This window comes from Pristiophorus japonicus, chromosome 20, assembly GCF_044704955.1.
Source record: "Pristiophorus japonicus isolate sPriJap1 chromosome 20, sPriJap1.hap1, whole genome shotgun sequence".
NCBI classification, from domain to species: domain Eukaryota; kingdom Metazoa; phylum Chordata; class Chondrichthyes; family Pristiophoridae; genus Pristiophorus; species Pristiophorus japonicus.
The window spans coordinates 83,202,631-83,213,906 of NC_091996.1; the positions used below are offsets into that span (position 1 = coordinate 83,202,631).

An 11,276-nucleotide genomic window follows, 5' to 3' on the forward strand; every position below is an offset into this window, starting at 1 on the left:
TTATTTTGAATTATGAGAACGTTTCATTGAAGTTTGAAAAGATTTCCAGAATAGACGTGTTTATCAAGAAAAGTCCCGAACAGTCTAAACAAGCAGGAGCGTTTTGAAAATAACGAGAAGAGGTCTAAGCGATGCAAACTCAGCACAAAAAGAAAAATTAGGAATTAGAAAATCTTACTGATTTTAAAATTCTTACAGGAAATGTTGGAATGTATACAGCTTGTGTGAAAATTGAAGTTCAGTAAACAAAATAACTATTAAAAATGTGTGGTATCATTTTAAATCAATTTAAAAAATCTTTGGCAAGTACTTGAATTAGAAGTTAAGGAAAAAATTGAAATTTAATCTAAAATGCTGTCTGTCCTAATGCGAAGGCTTCTATTCTGACGACGTTACTAATGATTTCTGCAGTTTTAACGGATTCCTAATTTCTAAGCAAGTTTTGAAAGCTCAAGGACTTAAAAAAAAAACGAAATTCGGATGATTACGTGAAGTCACGTCATGACATCAGGCCTTCTTACAAACCTGTAAAGAAGCTAACACTTTCCATTGACAACTGTTTTATATTGGACATTATTAATTTGGATTTCTTAACTAGCCCATGTAATAATACTCGCCTGATACAAATAATGAAAAAATTATTCGAGGAACAGACTTAATAAGGGAATTTAAACTATTAATAGACGCCGAGCTTAACAAAATAATCTGGCCACGAGCGGATGGACGTAAAAACAAGTACACCGCGCCCTTATGAAACATTGCGAAAATGGGCAGTGCTAAACCACTTGCCTGGGATTAGGGATAAGAGTCGGGGGTAGACGGGGTGATATTCGAGGCCCTAGAGCCGGTATGGGCCAAAACAAAGCAGGACACGGGCCTCGTTGACATAATGCCGGTTAAAGTCCCAGGGCCCGAACATGAGGGACATCGGAGAAAACCCGGCAGAAGGCCTCCTGGGGGCAGTGAAGCTGCACCAGTGGAGAAAGGATGGAAAAGTCACAGCCCCAAACTGCATTAAGCAGACATTACTGCAACTACACCATGGAGTGGCCCCTACAGGCAGGGGACCCATGATGGAGTGGCTCACGAGAAGATTGGTGGTGGTCCAGAATGGGGTGGGATATAGCCAAACACTGTCAGCGCTGCATAACATGTGTGCAACATAACCCTGGCAAGCCGGTTAGGATACGGATGGCCCATCAACCGAGACCAAGGGGGCCATGGGAAAATATACAGATAGATTTCACCGGGCCACTCCCGGACTCACGGGGGAAAAGATACTGCTTTGTGGTAATTGACCAATTCACTCGGTGGGTGGAAGCGTTCCCCACACGAAATTGTACGGCCACTACAGTGGCCAGGATACTGGCCGAGGAGATCATCCCCAAATGGGGGGTGCCGGTGCAAATGGATTTGGATCAGGGCACCCACTTCACGGGAGGGGTGATAAAGGCAGTATGTAAACTGATGGGGATAAGACAGAAATTCCACATCCCATACCATCCCCAGGCCTCGAGGATGGTAGAACGGATGAATCGAACCCTCAAGGTGGCGATTGCAAAGGCAATCCAAGAAACCAGGAGGACCTGGGTTGACGTGTTGCCCCTCATTCTAAATGAAGTGAAGAGCGATCCCAAACAGGATGACTGGGCTGTCCCCCTATGATCTACTGACGGGTAGAGCAATGCAACTTCCAGAAGGGATCGTTATAGGGGGGACTGATGTGGGACTGTTAAGGGATCGGATCAGGAGGTACATCCTGGAAATGAGCAACAGTCTTACGGAGACGAGAACGCAGGTCAGGTATAAGCAGCTCTGACAGGACGAGAAATTAGAATCCACCGCCCTCCCAGATGTGCCCCAGGAAGGGACCCGCATAATGGTAAAGGTCATCCCTGCACCAAAATGGATAGGACCGTACAGGTTATGATTCGCGGAGATACGTGTGCCTGCGTTGACATGAGAGGACGGGGGCAGTGGAAACACTGGACCCAGCTTAAGGCTTTCGAGCCTAAAAATTAATGCCTGTAGTATCTACTATTCTTTGATTCGCCCACAGGTCAATATAGACACTACAAGTAATATATACAGCCATATTGCCTTTGACTATTTGTTAATATAGATTGGTAAGATGAAACTGTGTGCCGCAGTCTGTATAATAGCCTTGGTGTACGTCAAGTGCAGCATGTGGGAAGCGAAACAGAAACGAGAATTCCATGTAAACGCCTTTCTGTATATGTCTTATGTTTACGCACGAAATGGGAACTTTTCTAGTTGCTGGGTGTGCTCGCATATTCCTATATATTCCAAAGGGGGAATTCCTTTGCGCCCCTTTGCCCTGACATTAACTGAGACTGTCAAGTGGCTTCTGAGCCAGAATGGCACGGGAGGAGGGTGGCCAATGCAAGAACGAAGGATGAAAGGCGGGTCAAGAGAGGGATCACGAATGGGAGGAGGACCATCATACCGCTACCGTGCGGACAACTACGGGGACGTTACCGAGTGGGAGAGTGCTGGGTACCCCATTAGTCAAACATTCCAGGGATGGTACCAACCACCCTATGACCAAAAAAGGGAACCCCCATACCTAATTCTGACCAATACCTCGGGGATCAGGAGATCAACAGGGACCATATGTTTAACCCAAAATGACATCAGTGGAAGGGGACGTGTCATAGGGTACAGCGATTGCCCACACAACCTCAATATCACAACAGGCGCATGGGTCACTATCCTCTCACGCCTTCTGAATAAAACAGGTGGAGGTTTGTGGGCCCAGTCTTGGGACCCCGACACAATATATGAAATGGCAGCGTATAACGGCACGTATTTTGTGTGCGGGCATAGGGCATATCCCTGGTTACCCAGGCGATGGACAGGGTCCTGTTATTTGGGAAATGTGGTCCCCTTTGTCAGACAGGTACGTACCCTGGCAGAGGTGAGTACACCAGGTCGACGAAGATGAGCAATTACCCCGGTAGAAAGACTCTTTGGAGTTGTGATGTTCCCATAAGGGATAGGGCGCACCATGGATGAACTAAGAAACGTCGAGAGGGTTCTGGAACGAATAGCTAACGACATTGCCGAGGCGATGGAGAGCATAACAGCTGAAATGGTAGCTATACGTACCACCGTAATTCAGAACCGAATGGCCCTAGATTACGTATTGGCGCAGAACGTAGGCACATGCGCATTGATTGGGGCTGAATGTTGCACTTATATACCCGATAATTCCGAGAATATAACCAACCTAGCCGATCATATAAGGAGAGAAGTGAGGAAATTAACCACCCCAGATGGTGCAGTTGGCTGGTTGGGGGGATGAATGTCCAAGTTGGGACAAAGTATTGTACAGGGGCTGATTTTCATTGTGGCTATATGCCTGGCCTTGTACCTTGCGGTAATGATGATTAAGATATGTATGTCCAAGGTATGTACCACAATACCCATAGCTGCTGGGACTTACATCAACGATACAACAACCCGACTTCCACCCGCAACATATCAGAAGCTGCACCTCCATTTGCAGCAGTACCACCAGCTCCAGGCTCGCCCAAGGACCCTGGCACAAGACGATGAGGCAGTTTGGATGTAAGATTGGATTGTTCTTATCCGCATGAGATGGGAAAAGCTCAACAGGAGGGACTGTTGTGGAAGAATTATCTCTTAGTTTATAATACTCTTGTTTTTGGTACTGTAACATGTAAACGTTCAAGCAACAAATTACCTGCTTAAAACAAAAGACACATTTCGACCCCAACGTCCGTTGACCCTGAGTCATGGAGATAGGGGAAGTAAAACAATGGGTGGTTGAAAAGGCAAACAGATGTATATCGCTTGTACTAATAACAGAAAGATAGTTCCTTGTTTTTCTGCTGATGCGAGGAAAATAACCCCACTTGTGTGTGCGCATGCTAGTTAACCTTTGACTTACCACAATGTAAAGATAGATTGTCATAGCATTACCATATAGGGTAAGACGTTACAAAAATGTTAGCTAATTGGACAATGGTGTAAGGGGGCGGGATCGCCCCCTAAGGTATAATTGTAACTTGGAAACTTCGCTCAGAGAGAAGGTGTGGCGAAGCTGCGGAGTTTCCCCACTTCTCCCAGAGCGCTCTGTACGAATAAACTGTGATGTTTCCCTCACTGTTCTCGGACTTGTGTGTGGAATTTATTTCCCTTACAACTGAAAGCTCGGCAGAAGCAGTTTCAATGGTAACTTACAAAAGGGAAGCAGATATATACTTGTAAAGGAAACATTCGTAGGGCTGTGGGAAACATGTGGCATTGTCGTTATGTTACTGCACCAGTAATCCGTAACCTGGGCTAATGATCCGGTGTCATGAGTCATAGCGAATATAAATTTAGTTAATTAAATAAATCTGGAATTTAAAGCTAGTATTAATAATGGTGCACCGTATAACTACCGGATTGTCATTAAATCCACTTGGTTTACTACTGGAAGGAAATCTGCCGTCCTTACCTGGTCTGGCCTATATTTGACGCCAGACCCACGGTAATGTGGTTGACTCTTAGCTGCCCTCTGAAATGGCCCAACAAGACATTCAGTTGTATTCAGGAAGGTGGCTCACCAACACCTTCTCGAGGGCAATTTGGGATGGGCAATAAATGCTGACCTTTCTGGTGACGTACACATCCCGTGAATGAATAAATTAAAGAATAGAAAGAGCAGGTGTGAGTGGGATAAATTGGGTATCTCTGGCAATCGCACGGTGGTCCCAGTGGCCTCGTGGTGTGCCATATCATTCTCGGATTCCAGGATTCTATGCGGAAGCAGACCCGTTACTGACACCCGGATCACATTAATTTCAAACTTTAGCACGTGCTTTATGCACTTGGGTGAGCGAGTGGTTGTCTACATTACAGCAGTACTACAGTTCAAAAAGTACTTCATTGGCTGTAAAGCACTTTGGGACATCCGGTGGTCTTTAAAGGCGCGATATAATTACAAGTCTTTCTTCAAGACGTTCGACTAAAGATTCCATGGTGCCTGCTTGGATTCGCCCCCTCTCCTGGTAACAGTGTCATTTAATCTTTATCGTCCCATTGCCACCCCATTTTACCTTGCAGCTGCTCTGCAACAATCTCTCTCTCTGTCTGATTCGGACATGACTTTGTTATTTAATAATACACAGATTCATGCTATCCCATCTCCCCACCGCCTTCTACTTGTATCTGCACTTGCTATTAACCTTTTAAATCTCTATCTTACTCATGTTCCGATGAACGGTCATCGCTCTGAAACATTATCTCTATTTTTCTCTCCACAGAAGCTTAAGCCTGCTGAGTGTTTGCATCATTTTCTGTCTTTATTTCAGCTTTGCAGCATACCCAGTATTTTGCTTCTGTTCTCTGTAATGTTGTCGGCTGCACGTTTAATATCTGCTATTTATCGACTTCCATCGGAAAAATAGTCTTTTAAACTCAGAGAATTTGTTCTACCCCTTTTTGTCTTTTTTCCGTGTTCTGTCTCTAGATTTAACATACTGCCTTAGTTTTTCTATCTCAGTCTCTCTGTCTCTCGCTCTATTTATTTCTCTCTGTATCTTTCTCTTTGTTTTCTTGTCTCTATCCATCTTTCTCAACCGGTCTATCTTTCATTCTCTCTTACGAATTGTCTCTCTCTTTCGACCTCACTCTGTCCTGCTGCCTTGCCCGTTTAATTGAGTTACGCCTTTCAAAACCAAACACAAACGGCTGGAGAATTTTCGGACTTTTTCACTGCAACTGGGGATGTCAAGTAAGTTGATCCACATATTTTCAACGTATGACTGTATGAATCCCTGCTGGAACACGCAAACCGATCCGTTCCTTACCCTTGTATCATATTGCATTGAACTTGATTGGAAAGTACAACCATTCCCTCACCTCCATCTCTGTCGCCTTTGTCCCGAGTAAAGCTTGCTCGCTCTCCTATCTGGGTCGTTCACCCTGGTATGGCCCCAATCTGCACTCCCTGAAGTCTACTGGGGAATGTCTGGTGGGAAACAGGTTTAGCCGCACATCAATAGATCTGACTGGAACACATGATTCCTTTTTGGCCTTATTCGACTTTGCCAAAATCGTCCATTTCCATAGCATTAGGTTTGCGTTGCAACCGCGCCACCAGCGTACATTGTGCACTGTCAACCTTCTCGGCAAACCTCTCTCCTCTACCCCCTCGACCATCCCTGATCACAACAAGAACCAGAAGCTCAAGGACTGCTTGCTCAGTACCATTGCCGCCGCCAATTTAGTTTCCTCTGAAGTTCTCCCATCTTCTCCTGTCCCCATTAAAGCATATTTGCCGATGACTCGTTCCTGTTATAACTTTAAATCCACGTCCTACTGCAATTTCTCTCCTATCTCGTTTGACGTCCTCTCCAAGTTTATCTTGTCCAAGGAACACACATTTTTCTCCTTGACCCCATTCAGACAGAACTGCTGAGAATCTAAAATTCCCCGTCACCCACTGGAGATTTGACATAGTAACTATTCCGTCTGTTCAGGTACTGACCCTTTATTGTCAGACAGCCATCATTAACCCCCTCCTCTGTAGCAGCATGTCCTGGCAAACTCCATGTCCGCTTCAAATGTGTTGAATTAAAAGTGTTGCAGCCATTCTGTCCAGAAATCCCATATTTCAATATATCCAATCATCTTTCTACCACTGCCAAAGCCGGGAATCAAAGACACAAATAATACCCTCTATGATTATGACTTCGGGGCATTATCCCTCTTCATCCGGCATGACATATCTGCAGCCTGTGAGAGGGCGAATCACACCTCCCTCTCCCAATGAAGGGAAAGGTGGAATTAGCACAGTGGTGGCCAGAAGACGGTCCAGGGGCCATATCCGGCCCACCCGGTCATTCTATCCCGCCCACTGGATGGAACAGAAATAGAACGTGAGCCGGAGCTCGAGCTGTACATTTAACTATCCACTTTCACTTTCCATGGGTCAAAGACATACCCGAACTGCAGCCAGTAATACTTCATTCAAATTAATAACCCGCTGAAGTGATTTTCCCTGGCCCTATCTAAAAAGGATCCGTTCCTTGATTCTGGGCCCCAATGGCGCACCTCCATACCCAGAATGCATTGCGTACTGGAATATGCCATATCCATTTTAGTGCAGAAGTCATGGCTGCTCATCTCCACAAGTCTTTTCCCGAAGAAAGTGACCGTCAATGCATCTTTCCTCTCCCGGTATCCAGGGTACAACGGCAAGGAAGTTTTCATCTGCCACCAATTCGGCCTGCAGTAGTAATCTTTGCAAAGGGGCACAAGGAGGACTGAGGTGGGTCAATGATGCTGTCACAGGATCTAAAGTGTCTACCGTTCTATTTCACACCTTGTTTTCATAATTTATCTTTGATTCATTTCTAAGCAGTATCCAATACATAGAAACATAGAAACACAGAAAATAGGTGCAGGAGTAGGCCATTCGGCCCTTCGAGCCTGCACAACCATTCAAGATGATCATGGCTGATCATGCAACTTCAGTACCCCATTCCTGCTTTCTCTCCATACCCCTTGATCCCTTCAGCCATAAGGGCCACATCTAACTCCCTTTTGAATATATCAAACGAACTGGCCTCAACAACTTTCTGTGGTAGAGAATTCCGCAGGTTCACAATTCTCTGAGTGAAGAAGTTTCTCCTCATCTTGGTCCTAAATGGCTTACCCCTTACCCTTCGACTGTGACCCCTGGTTCTGGACTTCCCCAACATCGGGAACATTCTGCCTGCATCAAACCTGTCCAATCCCGTCAGAATTTTATATGTTTCTATGAGATCCCCTCTCAATCTTCTAAATTCCAGTGAATATAAGCCTAGTCGATCGAACCTTTCTTCATATGCCAGTCCTGACTTCCCGGGAATCAGTCTGGGAAGCTTCGCTGCGCTCCCTCAATAGCAAAAATGTCCTTCCTCTGATTAGGAGACCACAACTGTACACAATAGTCAATATTTAATATTCACTATATGTAAGATAGCAGCTGACTACTATCTGAATTTATGTTCATGCAATGTTTCTGTGTAAGTAATGTTCCTTCTAAATTCTTCCACATGGGGTCCCTTTAAATTTGCTGTGGGGCCGGGCACTATGCAGCAGCAAACGCACAGCATCCCTTGCAGCAGCAGCAGCTGGACAGCGGGCTGCGTGGGACCATACGATTGTTGCAGGGCAAGGCAGCCACATGCCTTAGGGGAACACTGATGGGTGGCTCACAGCAGTTCACCAAAACATGTTCAGTGGCCCTCCAGCCCAAATAACTGCTCACCCCTGAGTTAGCAGATGGAATGAAATGGAAAGAAATTGTGAGGGAGAGGAAGACACAGAGAGACAGGCGAAGAGAGGAGTAATGGGAGAGCAAGAGAGCTACAGAGAAATGTGATATATCGGAATTGAGTGCGATTGCAAAACTGTATTAGTGACAATGAGATAGTGGAGAGGACGTGAGAGTAAAATGGGAGAGACTGTGAAAAGGGAACTTTGAGAGAGGAGGTTTGAGTGGTAAGGAGATAGAATGGAAGACTGATTACCAGATTTCAATTAAAAAAACAAGTCACATTAATCGGCTAAGTTTGGAAGTTTGCTTACTTTCTTATGATGCAAATTACAATAATATCTTATGTTCTATTTAGATCTTTCAGCTCTTGTTCCCAACGGCAACCACCATCTGTTTTTTAAGAAATGGCTCATTGTCTTATGACTTTGAAATTGGAAAGCCAGATGGTGCCTTGTTTGTTCAGCAAACTGTAACTAATAACTCTAGTTGTGCAATCTAGAAGCATCATTCGGGAGTCCGTACTTTATAAATGAACCAATATTTTCCATTGATTTTTCATTATTGCAGTTGGAGTGATCGCCTCCAACACCAGTAGGTATCGTCTTCACAGAGAAGATGCATTCTTCATCGCTTTATTGGGTCCAGGTCGTATATTATCCCATTCTCGCGGCAATTGGAGTACCTGGTAAGTGACTTTTAGAAGGTAATGTGTCTGCCGCGCCGTTTAACATATTGTGTTGCGATTTACACACTATGCCTGGTAAATATAGTAGGTAGTTCTTCAAGCCTTTGTCATTCACTCAGTTAGGAATGTCAAAACTTGGCTGATTGGTAAAAGAAAATGGTAACGGGAGCCAACTTTTTTACTGTTTAATTTTAACCACAGTTTGCTGCTTTCTACTCACGACATACAAGTTAAACTTGTCGGCTCTGCCTACTCTCTTTTAACCTTGATGTTCTCTTCTCTCCTCCTCCACTTATTCTTGGTGTCATTGTCCCTGCTGCTCCTTTTATCCTTGATGTTATCTTTCATCCTGCTCCTGTAAACCTTGGTGTGGTCTCTCCTGTTCCTTCCATATTTGGTGCTCTCTACAATCCTGCTCTTTTTATCATTGTTGTTGTCTTCTCTCCTGTCCCTTTACTTCTTGGTGTTTTCTTCTGTCGTGTTTCATTTTATCATTTGTTCTCTTCTCTCCTTGTGTCTATTATCCTCCCCCTCCTACCATTTGTTCTTGGTGCTGCGATTTCTCCTGGTTCATCATATCCTCAGCGTTGGCTTATTTTATGTTGCACCCTAGATTCGAAGTGCCTGTGGAAACTCAACGTGAAATCTCACAGATAAAGAATCTTGTGACGGACGAAGCATCTTTGACCTCTGATATCGTGTCACAATCCAAAGGAGAGGGGAGCACAGGGCGAGGAGAATTATTCAATAGCGCATCTACATGAAGCCAGCTGATGCTGCACTCTTAACTCCGTTTAATGATGTGATTGTTTTTTGTTCCTGTACACACAGTGAACTTGGTGGCGATTGTGATCCTTGCCCGGGGAAAGTGCGGCCTCTCCAAATGCATCACTTGCTACCTGGTGGCCATGGCGACAGCGGATCTGATGGTGATTGTCTCTGACGTGATATTACATTGGATCGCTGACCTGTATTGGTGGAACACTTTCCTGTACTACACTCCTGTGTGCAGATTCATTCACTTCCTGGCTCCGACTGCCATAGACAGTTCTGTTTGGTTAACAGTCGCTTTTACCTTTGATCGGTTCGTAGCCATTTGTTGTCAGAAGCTGAAAACCAAATATTGCACCGAGAGAACCGCAGCTGTGGTTATAGTGACCTTGAGTGCGCTGTTCTGTTTAAAGAACATTCCCTGGCCTTTCGTGTATACTCCTTATATTACAGCTAATAACATACCGCGGGGTTGCCGTGCAAAAGTACAGTTTTATATTGCACCCACATGGAGATCTTTTTCTTGGTTTGAACAGCTGTTAACCCCATTGCTTCCCTTCTGTGTGATTTTACTTTTGAACGCTCTCACCGTCAGACTCATTTTAGTGGCCAGTCGGGCCCGAAGGAGCCTCCGGGGTGGCAGCAATGGTAAGAAAGACCAGGACCCCGAGATGAGGAACCGCAGAAGGTCCATTGTTTTACTATTTGCTCTATCCGGCAGTTTCATTCTGCTCTGGATGACAACTGTTGTATATTTCTTCTTATATCGAATTACAAGCGCGTTTCGTCACAGGTTGTTGTTTAGCCCTTTTCAAAAGTTTGAACACGCGGGAATTATGCTTCAGCTCCTGAGTTCCTGCACAAACACGGCCATTTACACAGTGACCCAGAGTAAGTTCAGGGAGGAGATGCTCAATGTGCTCAAATATCCCTTTACACTATTTCATAAATCAGTTGAATTATGCAAGTGTCAGGACTGACTTCCCCAACATCGCATTTCTACTTCATATCACAATGATCATGGACATTTACGAAAGGGAATGAGCAATAGGAGAACACAGGCATCATGAAAATTCATTTATTTTCATTCTTCGGGATAGATAATAACTTATTGGTCACACATAACACTGGCATTGTGCATCCTACCCATTATCAAAATGGCAGAAGTTCTATTTTGTTTTTAATCAATGAGAGTCATAATTGGACAAGTTCAATAAGGGTGGCGGATCAACAACACCAGTTTTACACCCGGGCATCAAGCCTAAAATCTAAAGCAGTGCCGGAGAAGATAAACTTGGCCGGTATTCAATCCAAGCGACAGTGACACCGGATCCCGTGTTACACTTTTCCCAATTTTGTTTTTCACTTACGTCAGTGGGGATCATTTTATCTTTACACAAAAGCGATATTCGATAAGCCACCATTAAATACTGGGCCCGAGAATGCCAAAAGATAAATTAGCACAGAATGTTCTCCGTCACACCTTTTTTTAATTTCCCTCTGCTGGTTTCTCTGCATCACTGT

The 11,276-nt window shown here is 44.6% G+C and overlaps 1 protein-coding gene across 1 annotated transcript; it reads left to right on the plus strand.

Annotated features, from left to right (window-relative positions):
* The first annotated feature begins 3,028 nt into the window (after positions 1-3,028).
* On the plus strand, positions 3,029-10,732 carry LOC139232803 (probable G-protein coupled receptor 139). Its single transcript, XM_070863296.1, has 3 exons — positions 3,029-3,125; positions 8,864-8,941; positions 9,813-10,732. The coding sequence occupies exons 1-3, from the start codon at positions 3,029-3,031 to the stop codon at positions 10,730-10,732; spliced, it is 1,095 nt and encodes a 364-aa protein (XP_070719397.1).
* Positions 10,733-11,276: the final 544 nt, after the last annotated feature.